The following is a 19,598-nucleotide window of genomic DNA, read 5'->3' as shown; positions in this document are numbered from 1 at the left end:
CTGGGAGATATAAGATGTCAGGAAGAATAAAGACAGGAAAATCATAGCAGTGTGAAATGAAACTATTTATTTTGTTTAGGGCCTTGGGAACATGAAGGGAATGATGAGGGAGAGAAACCTAGATTAAATTCAAATTACACAGAGCCTTACAGGCCATACTAAGGAGTTTGGACTATCTGTGAAGAGAATGGATCTCTTTAAGGTTTGTGAAGATTAACATTATTAAGCAGAACTTTTAGAAATATGCTTGCCAGAAACGTCATCTAATCAGGGTGTATAAAATAAACTAACAGCTATGTTTTATATAGTCCTTGGGCCATGGAGTAGGGCTTCCCAGGTGGTGCAGTGGTAGAGAATCCACCTGCCAATGCAGGAGACACCACAGCTGAGCAACTAAGCATGCATGCATGCCATAGAGTAGTGATGCTATATTCATATGTCGTTCTTAGCCGGAGGACTCCCTGATGGCAAGGATTACAGCTTAGTTGTTTTGCCTGCTCTTGACCTCCAAGGACCTAGTTGCTGGAAAAGTGTTGAATGTAATTTCAGAAGAATTGCAGGCCTAAGCCATGCCTGGGAATGGTGGACCAGTGATGGATGCAGAATACTTAGGGGTGTCATGCATAGAGGTAGGGAGAAGGCAATGGCAACCCACTCCAGTACTCTTGCCTAGAAAATCCCATGGACGGAAGAGCCTGGTAGGCTGTGGTCCATGGGGTCGCTAAGAGTCAGACATGACTGAAGCAACTTAGCAGCAGCAGCATAGAAGTAAGCAGAATGATTAAATTTGAAAGTTTTTTCTCTTCCACTATGCTCTATTCCACTAGGCACATAAACTCAGGGATTGGGATTCTGCCCAAGGACTGAGTATTCTAGTCATATTTTTGGGCACGGAGCAAACCTTGAAAAAAAAAAACTTGGTGCCAATCAAAAGTCAATATTTTCAAACCATTTTTTTCTATAGTGCTAATTCCAAATATAGAGAAGTAAAATAATTTTATATGCTTCCAGGTTACCTTTAAGTTTACATCAGTGTACACCCCTACCAAGAGTGTATAGCTCTGCTCTTCACCCACATTTTGTGGTACAGGAAATTACCAGTTTATTTTTTCCCAATATTATAGGCCAAAAATGAAATACTATTATTTTACTTTGCATTTCACTGATCACTATTGAAGTTGAGAATCTTTCTTTATATTTAGTGTCTATGAATTGTTCATTCATTTTTTCAACCCAGTTAAAAATGTGAGTCTCTCTCTCAATAATTAATGAGAATTACTTACATATCAGTGATATTAGGCTTTGATTTATTTATATAGGTAATATGTTATTCAAATGCAGTATTTTGCCTTTCAAAATTATTTAAAGAAGTATAATACAGTTCTAAACATGATATACTTTTTTTCTCCTTCATGCTTTCTATATTTTATGTTGTGCTTTGACAAAGTGTCTTCCACACTCAGATCATGAAGGTGTTCTCTTACATTTCTTTCTTGGGTAGTATTTATATTCATGCTTAAATCTGAATCTTCAATACATCTCAAATATATTGTTGTGTGTTAGGTGAGGTATAGATCTAATTTCAGAAAACCCTTTTCCCCAAATGAATTTGCAGCCAGTGAACTCTCCTACCTTCCTGTGGTCAAAACCAGCCCTGTGGAACCAGGCCTCAGACTCAAGTGTGTAACAAGGAGTGATAAAGGAAAATGCGCTGCATTGTCTCAATACCTCTCTCTCTGAGTTGTAGTAAGAGATGAAATAATCTTATTCTCATTCAATACATTTAATTTAGAATCCGTCTGTGAGGTTTCATAGATCTTAGTTTCCATGTTACCTGATTTAGTGCTCTTTGCATAAAAGTGATTAAAAATATTTATTGACAAATAAAGAGACTAGAGAAAGGAAACTAGAGTATATCAACACAAATTATGCTTTCAAAATTAATCCAGTAGAGTAATATATACTCTATTCAACTATATTTTAGTGGAGTAAGAATCATGGGAGAGGAACCAGGTGAAATCTTAGTTTTTTCACCATCATGACAAAATTTTAGGAATTTTAAAGAAAATATATGCAACCTATTCAGCTCAGTGTCTGAACATAGTAGGCCCTCATTACTTGTGATTAGAAAACCGTTATTTTTATTATTTGGGGCATTTGGGAGGGGCAGATGTCTTATCATGCAGTCAAGTTTTGACGAGGAGATAGTTTCATGTATAAGACCCTAAACACTCCAATAAATTTGAATTTTAAAGCTTTCAAATTATTAATATGACAGACAACTAAAAAATAATTATTGAAGTCCATTATTCACTGACATTGCTCTCTTCCTAAAACTAGACATAAGAATCTTACAAAAAATAATGGACATTAATGGGTGTTATTCAAATGATATGTCTTCTCAATCATAGCCTGTTTCTATTACATTCTATTACATTAACAAGGACAAAAACAGGGAACCAAACTAAATTTTTTTAAGATGCTATGGCTTTAAGTATCATGTTAGAATAAATCAATAGAATAAATTTGAAGTGGCTGAAATAACCACCTTTGACTTGGTGGGTATCTAAACCTTTTGGACTTGGGGAAATCACTGATGCGGCACTTTCAGGGGATTTGATTTTATAGGCTTCTCAGCCTGAGAGTTTTAAAAAATACAAAAAGTGATGTGGCCTTAGAGATAAGACAGATGTCAGGCTGTCACTGTGAAGCTGCTTGGCTTTTAAATGGCCTGTTCCCAAGTTTGAATCCATAATCTAGTGATAGAAAAGCTTCGGATTTGTTGGCGGAGATGAAAGATGCTCAGAAGCTATTACCTTAAAATAGGAATTGATAGATAAATAGGCTAGGGAAGTCAAGATTCTGACCTAAAGGGAAGTGGAAAATTGAACTGAGATAATTATCTGTTAACTTGCGGCAAAATTAAAGTTCACCTTGAAAAGAGTCAGATCATTAATGGCAATGTGTAGATTCTCATTTACTTGCATGATAAAGAGTAAAAAAGATGTTACTAAAATTGTCTAGATTTATTTAAAATATTATAATTTGCATACAGAGAATTCTCAAGGACTTGAAAAATTAAGAAGAAAAAGTGCCCCCGAATATGATTATTTAAAAAGAAACCCTTTCTTTCTTTGTGTTTCTTAGGTAGAATAAGAAACTTACATTTGCCTCTGATATTGTGGTCAAAGAAACATGAAAGAAAAGGACAGAAACTAATAGGGATCACCTGCAATTAAATATCTTTATAATAAATAGAGGCAGGCTGTAATTGAAGAATATTCTAGATTAGAACAAAAGCAGAGACCAAGCAAATATATGAAATGCTATGACTTTAAATAGCCTCAGTTCAGTTTGGTCGCTCAGTCGTGTCCGACTCTTTGTGACCCCATGAATCGCAGCACGCCAGGCCTCCCTGTCCATCACCAACTCCTGGAGTTCACTCAGACTCACGTCCATCGAGTCCGTGATGCCATCCAGCCTTCTCATCCTCGGTTGTCCCCTTCTCCTCCTGCCCCCAATCCCTCCCAGCATCAGAGTCTTTTCCAATAAGTCAACTCTTCGCATGAGGTGGCCAAAGTACTGGAGTTTCAGCTTTAGCCTCATTCCTTCCAATGAAATCCCAGGGCTGATCTCCTTCAGAATGGACTGGTTGGATCTCCTTGCAGTCCAAGGGACTCTCAAGAGTCTTCTCCAAAACCACAGTTCAAAACCATCAATTCTTCAGTGCTCAGCCTTCTTCACAGTCCAACTCTCACATCCATACACGACCACAGGAAAAAACCAGAGCCTAAATCCAAATAAATCAACACAGAGAAGCATCATCTCAGGGAACTAACACAAATCTATTTATGATCAATAAGAAAATTCCTACCTTTAACTTTTCAAAGATAATTGCTAAATAATGGCTAATTACTGCTCTCAGAAAGGGAACTGTACATTCTAATGGGAGCTTAATTCCATAATTAGTGTCTGGGTCACTATGACTGCCTTAACCAGGCCTGACTCAGACAAGTGACAGTCTTATCTGTCCACCGAAGGGCAGTGTTAGAAAGTAATCATAGCCCCACTTAGGAAATACTGCAGGGTTAGCAGAGAATCTTGACTCCCTCGAGGAGTAAGTGAAGGGTCTTCTGTCTCAGCAGCTTAGAAGAATGTGGAGTGAAGATGGAGAGAAGGAAGGAAGGAGTGGACCAAGTAATAATAATTCATCCAGCTAAGTCAGTCTTCTTTAAAGTGCCTTATCTTCAAATCAGATTTAAATCATCTAAGTAGAGAAACACAGACATGAAGTCAAGTAATTAAAAAAAAAAATGTGATCTGGATTTCACTGTCCATTTATTTTAGGACAGATTATAAGGAAGGAAGAAACAAATTTTAAAAAGTAGTCTCATGTGCCGCCTCACATTAAGAGAACAGATACACATTAAGAAATCACCCGAAAGAAGAAAATATGAGCAATATGCTGAAAGGTATTTCCTTTCATCTAGTAGTCACGTTGTTTCTTAAAGGATCAGAATTCAGTAGAGGTTGGGTATTTTTTATAACTTTTTATTTTGTATTGGGATATAGCCGATGATCTGCTCTCTTGAAAGTGGTGTTCTCTTATGTCAGTCTGAGCTATAAGGTACAATATGGTATATACTATATAAGTACTTTATAGTTGCTACTGTAAAGTGAAACAATGCATGTATCATGATCTTAACAAATTACAGAGACTTGACACTGTGTCACATTACATTGTTCTCATGCATAGCTGTATAGTTATTCTTGGATTCCTTAATTACTCTCTGGAATATTTATATAAATTCCTTTATCACCAAAACGTTCCAAAATACAACTTCCTGATTTTTGGTTTCTTTCTCTATAGTTAAATATATAAATACATTGTTCATTTAATCATTTACTCACAAATGTTTCTGAGTGCCTGTTTGGAATCCAGTGGGATGCTAAGTGTAGTGACAGGGGCAGGAAAGGGCTGGGTAAGCACAGTCTGTGGACTCATGCAGAATCAAGTTAACAATGAGACAGATGTTGCAAAAACAACCACAGGGATGAACAAGAAATTACAAACTGAAGCAACTGTTATAAAGGAAAACCACTTGATTCAATGGAAACATGAGAAATTGTCTCAGCACAGGAATTTGGTTATAAACTGAGTAAATAGTTATCTATTAGTGTCAAGCACGATAATTCTCTGGTTTGTATGGAGAAAGGTCCTGAGAAAAAGAAGAAATTGTAACAAATCTTAGAATTCATTGCAGGCAAGAGAGGCACAGGGTAGAAACAGACTCCCCTACCTCTGCATCAAATATAAAACTTTACATTGTGTGCATTAAGTCCACAGAAAAGGCAAAGTAAAAAATCACCTGAAAGAAGAAAATATGAGCAATATGCTCAAAGGTATTTCCTTTCATCTAGTAGTCACGCTGCTTCTTAAAGGATCAGAATTCAGTACAGGTTGGGTATTTTTTATAACTTTTTATTTTGTATTGGGGTATAGCCGATTAACAATGTTGTGATAGTTTCAGGTGAACTTCAGGGAAGGGACTCAGTCATATATATACATGTATCTATTCTTCCCCAAACCCCTCTCCCTTCCAGGCTGCCACATAAGATTGAGCAAAGTTCCAGTGCTTTACAGTAGGACCGTCTTGGTTATCCCTTTTAAAAATGGCAGTGAATACAGGTTGGATTTTGCTTTTTGTTGTTTTTTGTTCTTAATGCAGGTGGATTAAAATTTTCCAGTGCACATGAGAGTGATATACATGCTTATTTTGAGACATTTTCCAGTTTTGTTAAGGGTTTTCATGGTCCATCTTTGCTCTGTTCCAGGGGATTATGTGGTCATGACTGTCTATTTTGACCTGAGCAGAAGAATGGGCTACTTCACCATCCAGACCTACATCCCCTGCACACTCATTGTCGTCCTATCCTGGGTGTCTTTCTGGATCAATAAGGATGCTGTCCCAGCCAGAACTTCTTTAGGTGAGAGACAATTTCTTGTGTTGTACTATCCCAAGGTAAGTACTGAACAACACTGATCTTTATTCCCCCTTCTAAGTTGATTTGCTTTTAATTCAGTTAGTAATTACATAGAAATGCCATTTATTTTAAACTAGCATATTGAAACAGTGTTTAAAGTGTCTTAGTTCTGTTTTGCTAAATTCTCTCCTTGCTTTGAAAGTGTTAGTTGCTCAGTGGTGTCCAACTCTTTGTGACCCCATGGACTGTAACCTGCCAGGCTCCTCTGTTCATGGGTTTCTCCAGGCAAGAATACTGGAAGAAGTGAAGTCTCTCAGTTGTGTCTGACTCTTTGCGACCCCATGGACTGTAGCCTACCAGGCTCCTCAGTCCATGGGATTTTCCAGGCAAGAGTACTGGAGTGGGTTGCCATTTCCTTCTGCAGGGGATCTTCCCAACCCAAGGATCGAACCCGGGTCTCCCGCATTGTAGGTAGACGCTTTACTTTCTGAGCTACCAGGGAAGCCAAGGGATCTTCCCAACTAGACCTGGATTGTATCCAGGTAATCTTTTAAATAAAGTAACTGGGATAAAATTTTTTTAAAACTTCTTTTCAGGAAGTTGTTTGTTTGTTTGTTTTGGTCTCTGGGCAGTTGTATACCTGTTAGAGTTGGTCATAGTTATCCTTTGCCAATACTGTGTTCAGTGATGCCAGTTTGGTAGCTTGAAATCAAGCCAGGTATAGATATTAACACCATGGAAACAGATAAACACAAAAAATCAGGGGCACCTTTTCTCCAGGAAATCAGCTGTTACACATGTACTAGCACCCCACTGGCTACTGATTAATTTCAACATGCATAATTATGATGACATTTGAAGACATACATATACATAACTGGCTCAGTACAGAAGAGCTATTGAAAAGATTATTTTGAGAAAATATGATTACCTATGAAGGATTATTTGGAGTTTGCTTAATCTCTTGTCTGGGGATACCTGTCTTGGAGTTTCACATCATTTTCCTCACATAAGGAAGAGGAATCAAAGATTATTACAAAGCCACAGACACACAGGAACACTGGAGGCTAGGTCCATGAATAGAGTTCTCACACTACATAATATTTCCTAAAGACTTAACTAAAACGATTGAAAAATGAATTATAAGGCTGCTATCCTCTTTCATCATCTGTGTGCCAACTAGAACCACAATTCCTATCCACTCTTTGGCTAGAGGCAGTATCATGTAATAGTTAAGAGCTTGGATTTTGAAATCCAACAAATGGATTTCAACCTTCATACACGGAATGGCCTTAGATACGTCCTTTAGTCTCTACAGACCACATTTTACTACAAACCACATTCACATGTGAAATATCATTTCCTGTACCTAACTGTTGGGGTTTGTATTAGGTTAAATCAGGTACTCCATGCAAAGAGCACAAAACATAGTAGGGCCTCAGAAATACTAGCAATTATAGTCATTTTCTAACAGTGATCTGTACCAGGTTATTAAAGCTGAGAGCAGCAATGATTACTGGGAAAAAAAGACATCATTTGCATATTTATTCTTCTCCAAACCAAATTTAGTCTCCCATCTGTTTCAAAATAAGGTTATTTTGATTTTTTCTGTTATAGGCGGTACTTTATGTTACAGGCTGTATTTAACAATTATAATATCTTGTCTAATGCTACATGCTAAGACAAACCCAAAATACGTTGCTACTTTTTAGGACGATTACTTGTCATGGTGAGTAGAATGTACCACATTACTCGCTTTCTGTGTCTGTCACATCAGGGTACCAATCAATGTGTTCCTCACTCCCAGTACAGTGTCTGGTCCACGGCAGGTCCCTCTGTGATTACTCAAGTAATATGTGCACTTATGAGTGGAGGGAGTAAGCACACTGAGGCATTCCAATCCACCCATCCCAAAAATATCTTAAGGGAAAGATTTCAAATCAATCTCTTCTCTTGAAGTCTAGATTCCTGCTGGTTAAAAAGCCCTCTTAAGGCTTATAGTACTGACTCATTTCCACCACTTGATCAATGAGTGCTCACCGGCAAGAGACATGGTGGGAGACGAAAGGAAGGAGAGTGGGCTGAGGAAGGAGGGACAGAACAAATAGCGGGTAGGCACTCCTCTTGCTCACAGATCATTTCCCGTAAGCCAGTCATCCTCAGCGTGGTCCTCATGCTTTCCTACTTTTTAGAATAACTGCATGTCGAAGTTGTAATGAAAACAAAGGTTAGGATCACATATTTAGAGCTGAGGAAGCAGAGGTGCCATAAGGTTAAATGGCACTCACAAGGCCACTGCCAGCAGATAGCAGATGTGTGCCTTGGCTGAGGAGACCTAGAGTGGCTCTGGGTGTCAGGCCCTGTTGAAGGGCCACTTGTGGGAGAAGGTGGGGTGGTGAGCTGAGACAATTTCTCAAATTTAGCTTTGCAGTCTCAGGTCTCTAGATCACTGCTTCTTAAGTTCAACTGTGTATTTAAATCAATAGAGGGCCTTCAAAAGTACAGCTGCCTTTGTCCAACCCCAGGATATGCTTGTTTAATTTCTTGAGAGCACACAGTGGGGTGGGGGGTGGGGTAGTGGAATTTAGGATAAAAAAAAAATCCTCAGGTGAGTCTAGGCGTAATCAGGTTTAGGTTTAGGAACACTGACTTAGATCATTGGGTCCAATTACCTTTTCCAATGTTTACAATCAAGAGTTGGACCAGTTGACAATAAATGCTTGTGAACTTAAAAGTTTATTGCCACAAAACAGAGAGCCACGTTGTTTGAGGAGCGAGATAAATATATCCACGTGGCTAAGAGAGTGACTGCTTTCTAAGTGCAGATCACAACATTTTAGGTCATTTTGAAGGTTGTAACACTTGAGTATAGTTTAGTACACAGGTGGTAGCTGGTGAGGTTTAATCATGGTATAAGGATGATGGATTAAACAAGGAAAATACCTCTTGGCATTTTCACCCAAGTTATGAGGTAAGCTGGGAGGGATTGGGGGCAGGAGAAGGGGACGGCAGAGGATGAGATGGCTGGATGGCATCACTGACTCGATGGACGTGAGTCTGGGTGAACTTCAGGAGTTGGTGATGGACAGGGAGGCCTGGCGTGCTGCAATTCATGGGGTCACAAAGAGTCGGACACGACTGAGCGACTGGACTGAACTGAACTGAACTGATGAGGTAAGCAACATGCCTAAAGAGCTTACTTCATGCCAAGACTGAAGGAACTGAAAAAAGCTTATGGATATTTTTCATCCATCTCAAGTAAGAGAAGTCTAGTTTCTTTGCTTAGCAAAACTGGACTGAAAAACCACATGGAACAAATGAAACAGATTAAGCTATCTTGCTGTTGGTTGGTAAATCAGTTAGAATCACTACTTGCCTGTTCTTCACTGTTCTCTGTGGCTCCAAGCAGACCTGAAAATATCATGAAGGAACTTTTCAAGATTCTTCTTTTACATGCCTGTGATAAACTTCCATGTAGCCTAATAATATCAGACATACCAAATTTTCTTAAGTGAACATATCCATGATATCTGCTACGAATACTGACATTTTCACTTCTCATAGGTCATTTTTGCTTTGAGGCTGGAATGAAGTGAAGAAAGTGCCAATTAATTTTTAAAATTATCCCACAAAAATATCATCTGTGATTAGGTATAATCAAGAACTTCTACGTGAATTAATACATAGACAACCTAAGTAAAGCTTTTTTACTTTGAGAAGCAGATCTTTCTTCTCTAAAGTAAATGATAATAACATCTTATATTTATTGAGACTTTACTAGGAATTGTCACCCTATGTTCATGATTTAATCTTCATGAGCACCTTATGCAGTCACTACCATCCGTAGTTTGTACTTGTGAAGCTACACCATTCTTATGTTTCCATCATGGCAACACGGAGGATTCACAGATCCACATCACATCCCAGATTAGGGATTTCAGATGGCTAAATCCCTAATAGCTCCTAAGAATGTGGTACTTCATCCTGCATGTTATGGACCTATTTATGGAGAGGAAATACAACAATGTGGTTTAGAACATTGCACTTAAAGTCAGACTTGCTGGGCTTGTAGGTTATCTCTCTTACTGGTTTATTCTTTCTGTGCTCAGTTTTTCGTGTTTTTTGTTTTTTATTTTTTCCACTTGCAAAAAGAAGGATAACAGTGCTTATTGCCTCATTTTGAGGGTTTTCTGGGATTATTATACAAATGCTTGACATCAGTTCAGTTCAGTTCAGTCGCTCAGTCATGTCCGACTCTTTGCAATCCCATGAATCGCAGCACGCCAGGCCTCCCTGTTCATCACCATCTCCCGGAGTTCACTCAGACTCACATCCATCGAGTCCGTGATGCCATCCAGCCATCTCATCCTCTGTCATTCCCTTCTCCTCCTGCCCCGAATCCCTCCCAGCGTCACAGTCTTTTCCAATGAGTCAACTCTTTGCATGAGGTAGCCAAAGTACTGGAGTTTCAGCTTCAGCATCATTCCCTCCAAAGAAATCCCAGGGCTGATCTCCTTCAGAATGGACTGGTTGGATCTCCTTGCAGTCCGAGGGACTCTCAAGAGTCTTCTCCAACACCACAGTTCAAAAGCATCAATTCTTCCAACACTCAGCTTTCTTCACAGTCCAACTCTCACATCCATACATGACCACAGGAAAAACCATAGCCTTGACTAGACAGACCTTTGTTGGCAAAGTAATGTCTCTGCTTATGAATATGCTATCTAGGTTGGTCATAACTTTTCTTCCAAGGAGTAAGTGTCTTTTAATTTCATGGCTGCAATCACCATCTGCAATGACTTTGGAGCCCCCCAAAATGGCATAGTACCTGGTCAAACAAAGAGATTCTTAAATGTTAGTTACTGTTATGTACAACTAAAATGATCCTCCCAAATCATCAATATGGATTCCTATTTTCATATGTATGTTGAGTCTCTCTGATATTTCACGTATACATTATTTTTCAATCATTTTATTTATTCAACAGATATTGAGTCCTAGCTCTATACTCACTATGGGGTTACAGTGGACATCAAGATCCATGTTTTGTCTGTTGTCACAAAGTATGTAGACTAGACAGAGAGACGTATTACTCCATAATCACTAGTGATGGAACACAAGAGAGGCCTCAATCTTTATGACTACAGTTTCCTTGTGGAGGGCCTCAATTAAAGGCTACTTCTTTCTGTGAAGTTCTTTTAACTAACACTGGTCTTTCCCTTCTCTAGAATTTCATAACACACAATGTATCATACAAACCGGATACTAAGCTAAGTGTTCTTAGAAACATACCCAAACCCTTCAAAAATGGCTCTGAAAAAAACCCTGAGCAATTAGGAAGAGAAAGGTCAATGTCCTTCTTGGCTTAACCTTTCTTCAAGTGGCTGGCTCCCCTTAACCATCTCTGGAGCATTCTGTACCCATGTTGTAAAGAGAGAAGAAAATCCTATTTCTCTTTTCCTGTATGGTGATACTGTTCTTAATCTCTGTAGCTTCCTTCCCCTGCTCCTCAAGTTTCTTGTGTCTGATTCCTTCTGAGTTTCCCAGCACTGCTCTTTGAGGCAGGGACATTGACTCTCTCCTAGAAGTATCTTGGTCCTAGTAATAGTGAGAATTAGCACACAGCATTAGACAGTAGAAACTTCCCCTCTTCCCTGCCTCCAACGAAAATGTTAAGTCATAAGATTATAGACGGTAAAGGCCTGGGAAGACCATTTCTGGAGTACAGAAAAGTTGCATCCGGTAATGATAAGAAATGTTGAATTAAAATCATAGCATGATAAGAAATGGATAGGTCTTCAAAAAGATAGGCAAACAGATGCAGAAACTGAAACCTAGAATACTGAAGTGAATTGAGTTACTATAACTAGAGCTGAGATGGCTGGATGGCATCATCGACTCGATGGACGTGAGTCTGAGTGAACTCTGGGAGTTGGTGATGGACAGGGAGGCCTGGCGTGATGTGATTCATGGGGTCGCAAAGAGTCAGACACGACTGAGTGACTGAACTGAGCTGAACTGAACTAGAGCTAGAACCTATTCAAATACTGAATCCATGTTGCCATTGTTATAAATAACACAGCTATAAATACATATAGGTTGTCTTAACTTTGTTGTTAAACAGTTATTGGGGAGAACTAGTTTTCTTGGGCACTGTTGTACAATGGGAAAAAGAAGTGTTTTGAAATTGGACATTTAACTTCTTTGCTCAAATCTTTCTGCTACTTTACTATCTGACACAGAGCTTGCCCTTTTGGCTTCCTTTTCCTCAACTATAAAATGAAAATGAAAATATCTGCTGTAAAGATTCAAAGAGAGAATGTACATGAAATACTTACTGTAGTGCCTGGCATGAGGACGTTTTCAGTAAATATTAGTTATCACTTCTGAGATGCCTATTTTCATCATATAATAGTCTCTAAAGAATTTATACATCAGAACATGTCAGTCACACACAAAGTACCTCCTCTATTTAATACCTTTAAAGGGCTTCTCCTTACACTCCGAATAAAATGCAAACTCCTGGGCAGGCTCTGCATAACTTAACTAGGTAACTTCTATTTACCCAGCATCACTGTGACTTGGCCGCCCATCCTAGGTATTCTAAAAATTCAAAAACAGACAAGGTTTCCCTTCCTCAGAACCTCCCTTTAATTAATTTAGTCAGTTCAGTCCAGTCACTCAGTTGTGTCCAACTCTTTGCTACTTTAGTGTTGATAGCCAGAAGGTTGGTTTCTTCTAATTTTTTAAGCTTCACCTTAAATATCACCTCCTCAAACAGGCCTTCCACCTAAGTTCTCACTGCCCCTGTCCTTCCGCACGGTGCATACCATAATCTGTCATTAGACTTTGCTTTCTTGATTCATGGTGGTGTCTGTCACTGAAACACATATGGACATACATAAGGGACATATGGGCAGAGACCTTGTCTATTTTATTTCTCAGCACAAAGTCAGCACATTCTTAGCACATTTCTCAGCACATACGGTAGATGACACATGGTAGGCAGGCGATACATATCTGTGAACAGTGTGAATGAATTCCAGTCAAGCCTCCTTTCCCAGAACTGAGGCCACTCCTCAGAAGTCACAAAACACGTTTAGTCTCACCAGTGAGACAATTATCCAATGTGCTGATGTGGTCACGGGGTCTGTTTTGTCCTGCCTTCCTCCAGGAATCACCACTGTCCTGACAATGACTACCCTCAGCACCATTGCCCGGAAGTCTCTCCCCAAGGTCTCCTACGTCACAGCGATGGATCTCTTTGTATCTGTTTGCTTCATCTTTGTCTTCTCTGCTTTGGTGGAGTATGGCACTCTGCATTATTTTGTCAGCAACCGGAAACCAAGCAAGGACAAAGACAAAAAGAAGAAAAACCCTGTATGTATCATTTCTCATTGGGCCCTCTGACATTTTTACACCGAAAGATCACCTGGGTTTGTTTTGGTTTGGCCTTGCTTGGCCTATCTGCGGGCTATCCACACTTTGGGCCCCAAGGTGAAGATAGCATGTGTGAGTTTGGCCAGGCTTCCAGGATTCATCATGGTCATCAGTTAATTGGGAGAGACTTCATTCACTGAGGCAGACTGTAGCTCTCTTCATTTCTCTGGGAGAATAACCATGACTGGAAACTGCATTCATCTTTTCGTAGCTGTCATTTTAGGTTTCACTGATTTTCAGCTGTCTGACTCTTTAATATTTTAAAATTACTGATGTTTTAAGTCCTTCATTCACTGCTTTCCAATAGGAAGCCATGAGGTTCTTAAAGTTTCAGGGATCACCATACTTTTGCAAATCATTTAGAGTGTGTGTGTGTGTGCATTGCCAGAGGACTTCTGTTGGTTTTATACTCAAAGTATATATTTTTAGCCTCCCTGTGTTATCATGTTCTCATATATAAATGAGTATTATTTTATATATATTTTATGAGACTGCTGTGAGAAATAAATGTAATGGATATAAAAGACATTAAATACTACCTGGCATTTAAATTGATGACGATGGCTGATGTTGATGATTTACGTAGTTACCAACCTGGATTGAGTTCAGTGATTTGGAAACAGGTAAGATGACTTCACCTGGCCACCAAATTTTAAACAGAGTTGAAGAAGCACATTTATAAAAGCCTAATGTAACTGTTTTGTATTATGGATGCTGAAAAGAGCATGTAGCTACCCATTTGCCCACTTAAATCCAGTGTTTGGTTTACAGGAGGCCTGATGAAAGTGAAGGTCCATTTCTTTCCAAAAATGGGGCAAAAGAACTCACCCACCCTCCTGAATTTATAGCCTTTCCTGGTGAGGGCCATGACAGTGGCTAGCTTTCTGACCCATGGACTTTGGGGAGCTGAATTATAACCACTGATTCTAGCTGATTCTAGCCTGAATCCTGATGCATCTCCAGAAACCCAGGTGAAATTTGACAAATGGCACATGTTTATTTGACTGTAAAACATTATAACAGGTAAAGAAAGATACATCATTATTCTTGATGATTACTGTAAAAGAAAGGCTTAGCTTCAATTTCCAATCACTACACTTTGTGCAGCCCCTTCTTTTTCTGTATGGCCTCTCTTTACCTTTGCATCTTTTCTATCCTTAGTTTATTTTCCTTGTCGTGTTGTTTTTTATTTTCCCCCCTTTCTTCACTTGCCATTTCATTTTCCCCCCAGAAGATGATTCTATCACCATGCAGCATTATTACCTGCCAGCAGTAACAAGGGAGTGAAAACTGACAGTGGGGAAAGCCCTTTGGCCCCTTCTATTGCAGAGTGAATTTTGTTGCAGAGATAGAAACACTTGGATTCCTTAGATCAGGGTCCTGGTCCTGAGGATAGCAGAAAAGGTGACAGAGGAGAAAGGGAATTGAAGAAACTGCAAAAATGAAATTACCCAAGAACTCTTTCCCTTCTAAGGGAATTAGATGATTTATCAGAACTAGCTAGAGTCCAAGTTGTGACTGAGAAGCTAAAATTTCACTTTCCCATTTAAGATGTTCTTGGGTTCATTATGTCAACACTCTCCTAGTTAAGGCCTCCTTAATGATAATCAGAAAATAAAATCAGCATTTCTATACAGGACAAATAGGCAACAAAGCTTCCTTACAAGTGGGCAGCACTGAATTTTGCAGTTAGATCATTGTAGATTAATTTATCAAAGATTTCACTAGGAATCACCAAAATTTCATTTTCCAAATTAGGCATATACTTTATTCTAAGCTCAGAACTGTCCTTCTGTGTTTATAATTTCAGTTCATTTCACTTGCTATGTTTTCAAAATGTATTTTTAATTTATCTTATTTTGTCTCTCTTTTTTTTTTTTCCTTTTTCCCTTCTTTTAATTAAAAAAATGCGATTCTCTTTTCTGTCTACAAACCCAAAGCTTCTTCGGATGTTTTCCTTCAAGGTATAATGTTTTTGGAATGGAAATTCACTGCATGCCACTGCTGGATCTAACTATTAATGCTTACATGGTGTTTTATTTATTTTTTATGAATAGACATTTAAGCATTCTACTAGAGATAACACATTTAAGATGGAGAAAGTTCTTTAGAGTTTTAGAGTTGATTCAGCAACCCTACATTAATTCAGAGGTTTTGACCTAACATGAGACTAAAAATCTCTAAGCTCTATGAGATGTCATTAGTGAAGTGGGCCTCATTAAACATCAAAGCCAAGACTTACCCTCTCTTTGAAGATAAAAATGGAATCCAGTTTCACTGGTTGTACCTACCAAGTTCCATTTATGTCCTAAAATTTAACTCTGTAAGTCCTAATTCAAAAAAGGATTGCTTTTCAATAAGTACATATAAAAATCTCCATTGGCCTGAACTCTGCCGGTTGGCTCTATAAAAATGATACTGTCTTTGAAATGCTTTAAATTAAAACATGCATCCCTTCCTTCCAGGGTTATCCAGGGGCCTTTTGGCTCTATCATACAATATTCAATGAGATTTCTATTCTCAGCTGAACTTTCTGATAGCTGATTCAGAGACAATAGAGTTTGCATGTATATCATTCCTAAAACTAACTTACCAAATTAACATTAAATAAATTGAATTTTCTAGCAATTTTATAATTGGTGCAGCAGCAAAGATTAGATTAACATTTAATTAATTGGTACTAGTTTCTTCTCAGATCCTCAAGAGAGTTTGACAGCTAGTAACATTTAAAAAAGTTCACTCACATGTAGTTTAATTTAATATTGCTGACATTCGGAAGCTTCTAAAGGGTGATGTTAGGCAAAGTACTATATTACTTTAAAGTATAAGCCCTACCATTGTGGTATAAACTCAGGAAGCTTCTGTATTTATATATAGCTTAACATTTTCTGTTAAAAGTGTTTTAACACATTTGCTCAGTGTAATGGGGTTTACTATTTGCCTATATAGATAAGCATGTACACAAAATTTGATTTCACAATCGACTCATTTTTATTTCTCTATCCTACTCACATGCAACACCATTAAATGCCTTCATGTAACCAACCTCACATGTAATACTTACTAGAATAAGATTCCATGTAGTTGTTTGATTTAAATCTTCAAACTTTGAGTTCTTTTGGTGTTCAATCTTCTTGCTATAGCTTATTAGCTTGGTGGTATTATTTTCAGCTGCACTGCTTAAGCTCAAAATTTGAAATCTGCAACTGCTATCCTTCTAAGTTCAATTTCACCATTGTAGATCATGATGTCATAGCAATTCCCTGAGTACTCATTTTCAGATTCATCATTTGCACACTGGGGACATTGTGGAGACATGGTCTGGGATTTATCAGGTAAAACTAACTCTGATCCCTCTCCTTCCCTACTCCATCTCAGGCCCCTACAATTGACATCCGCCCACGATCAGCAACCATTCAAATGAACAATGCCACACACCTTCAAGAGAGAGATGAAGAATATGGGTATGAGTGTCTGGATGGCAAGGACTGTGCCAGTTTTTTCTGCTGTTTTGAAGACTGCCGAACAGGGGCTTGGAGACACGGGAGGATACATATCCGTATTGCCAAGATGGACTCCTATGCGCGGATCTTCTTCCCCACTGCTTTCTGCTTGTTCAATCTGGTTTATTGGGTCTCCTACCTTTACCTGTGAAGAGGTATGGGTGTTACTGATGTGGGTCTTACTCACTAAATCCCTTGAAAAGAAGATGTCCTTTCTGAGTCTATTTACATAATCCCCTGTGTAGTTTACCATGCTTTGAATTTGTTTCTGTGTTCCAGCCTGGTAAATTGTATTCATGTCATATTGTTTGCACCCAACTCTCCTATGGTAAGTGTAATTTGAAGTATAATGTTTGCTGTGTCTCAAAACCTGCAAGGCAAAGTGAAATTAGAGCAAGAACATTGAAACAAAACAAGCTTTTCTTTCAGCTACAACAATTGCAATTGTGAAAGCCATTATTATTTACAATGGTGTTATCCTTCCTGAATTCAAAATACAATTAGATGCAAAAGACCCAAAAGTGTACCCTCTGTTCTGGGATCAAGTTGTGGTAAATTTGATTCCCAAAGGATATCTCCCTAATTTGAGAAAAATCACAACCTGCTTTAAATATAGGAACCTAGACTAGAAATCTATTATATCTCCATTCCAAGATATGAAGGAAACTTCCTCCACATCACATGTACAATGATGTAAATATTTCAGTAACATAGAATGCTTCAAGTTTAATGCATGCATCTCTAGAGCTGAAACAAGTGGACTGAAGTTAACATCATCTTGTCTTTTATTCTGTGTCTTTGGGCTCTAAATGAATCATGAATGTAATTATATGGATTTGGGTTTGGAACAAGAGAGACGAATCTTCTCCCTCACGCATGAAGATTCAAACATCTTGTTTTTTTTTTTTTTTCCTTGTAAGACGTATTACAACACTAAGTAAAATACAGACTGGATAATTGACATTTGCCACCTCGAAATATGCCCAATTTCATAGAGTATAAAGCAAATAAATGTATGTGCTTGCTACTTTTTCTTCTTTTTAGGATAATAGGTCATCACAGAACTTACGCTCAAGATCTGCTTCTAGTGACTGTGAGTGCCTTGTGGGCAGAATCCTTGTCATCTCTCCTTTGGGTCCTCAGCACCACGTAGAGTGCTCGGCACATAGCTGGTGCCTGTGAATGTGGTTTGAAGTGAACTGGCTTTGGATGCCTCTGGTAAAGCCTCCTGAACTGGTCTGGAACCAGTGATTCATCTTTTCACACAGGCATTGTCCAGTGCTATTTGATCTTGTAGAAGTAAACAGAAGGATCCAAAGAACTTTGACTATGTTTGTTCATTATTACACATTTACTGTAGGCCAAGACCACATTCCTTTTAGAACAATATTTACGTCCTATATTTCTGTACAGAAGTGAGTCTACCAGGGCATAGTTGAATCTGTGTAGTATGGTTCCAGGTCTGGGGGTGAGTCAGTCCTGACCCCCTACTTTTTCACCGAGGACATAGACAGGCACAACAGGAGGCATACCTGACTGGTGTTCAAATGTAGTATCCTTTGTTCTGTGGAAAGCAAAATGTACTGAAGTTTACATTTACAAAATTAAAGAAACCCGAAAGACTCACAAGGAGGTCAAGCCCATGAGTGTGTCCTCATTGGACCATACTGTACTCACATGGAGTGGCTATCCCCGGCTTCAAACTTGATGAGTTGACCTCCATTTTCATGTACTCATCCTGAATTCCTATTTTTCTAAAATGGTGTCCTTCATCAGTTCTGCCTTTTGGCAATCATTTATTTAAGTCAGAATTCAATCATAGCTACAGATAAGCTACCAAGAGGAGAAAAGAAGAGAAAGTGTCATTGTTAATAGAAAACCATGTAAAGTCATCATCAGGTCATCTGGATGAATCTTGAAATACATATAGCTGCCAAATTTACAAACCTTTACTGTATCAGTGCTGTAGTATATAACCTCAACCAGGTGTAAATAGAATTATTTTCTTGTTTTGAATTGTTAACATATTAAATGTTGACTTTTTGGGAGAGTTGTTGGCAAATTTTCAATGACAAGAAACATGTTATTATTGTCAACTTGAAATGTATTCCATTAATGGGGACATTCAAGAAAAAAAGCTAGCTTTCCAATGTGTGCATAGTATTGGCAACATAAATATGTATTATATATAATCTGATTCTTAATTATCAGCTGCTCCCGGTCTATGTATAGGAAAACCTTTTCATGAAGGGAACTGCCTAATATGTGGACTTTTACAATAAAAATGCTGCATTCTAAGCCATGGCATCAGGTCAGTCGTTGGTTGGACTTGTTTGTCTTAAAAGAGACAAGCTTCACTTTCTGTTTGTCTCTTCTCTGATCCCTCTTCTCTGTCTCACTCCCCAACACTGCCTTCCCTTTATGTACATTTTAGTTGTGAGCAGTGTGATCATGTTTTGCATGATACTCACTTCAAAGAAATTAAGAGATGGTTTTTGGAGTGTGGAGTAGAGACATAAAGAAATGGCATGAAGGAGTAGCTCAAGACTTCTGTGCCTAAAGCTTTGGTGAGGCGAACAAGAGGGACACTGGTGTCAGCCATCACTGGGATCCCAGCTCTGCCAGAGACCAGCTGTTTCACAATTGTCAGGTCAGCCTTTATAAGCCTCC

At 38.6% G+C, this 19,598-nt stretch overlaps 1 protein-coding gene across 2 annotated transcripts in view; it reads left to right on the top strand.

The window, feature by feature from the left end:
* GABRG2 (gamma-aminobutyric acid type A receptor subunit gamma2) overlaps window positions 1-19,232 on the top strand; it is a 127,793-nt gene extending 108,561 nt beyond the window's left edge. Inside the window, exons 7-10 of one of the 2 annotated variants that reach the window (XM_040239464.1) lie at window positions 5,836-5,988; window positions 13,160-13,365; window positions 15,366-15,389; window positions 16,804-19,232. In XM_040239464.1, the coding sequence (XP_040095398.1) occupies window positions 5,836-5,988; window positions 13,160-13,365; window positions 15,366-15,389; window positions 16,804-17,079 (659 nt within the window). In that variant the 3' untranslated portion in view covers window positions 17,080-19,232. The remainder of the gene's footprint in view (window positions 1-5,835; window positions 5,989-13,159; window positions 13,366-15,365; window positions 15,390-16,803) is intronic. The other variant, XM_040239465.1, reaches the window with a different exon arrangement.
* The last annotated feature ends 366 nt before the right edge of the window (window positions 19,233-19,598 follow it).

This window comes from Oryx dammah, unplaced genomic scaffold (genome assembly GCF_014754425.2).
Source record: "Oryx dammah isolate SB20612 unplaced genomic scaffold, SCBI_Odam_1.1 HiC_scaffold_5, whole genome shotgun sequence".
In the NCBI taxonomy this organism is placed as follows: Eukaryota; Metazoa; Chordata; class Mammalia; order Artiodactyla; family Bovidae; genus Oryx; species Oryx dammah.
This window is presented reverse-complemented; position numbering and strand designations above follow the sequence as displayed.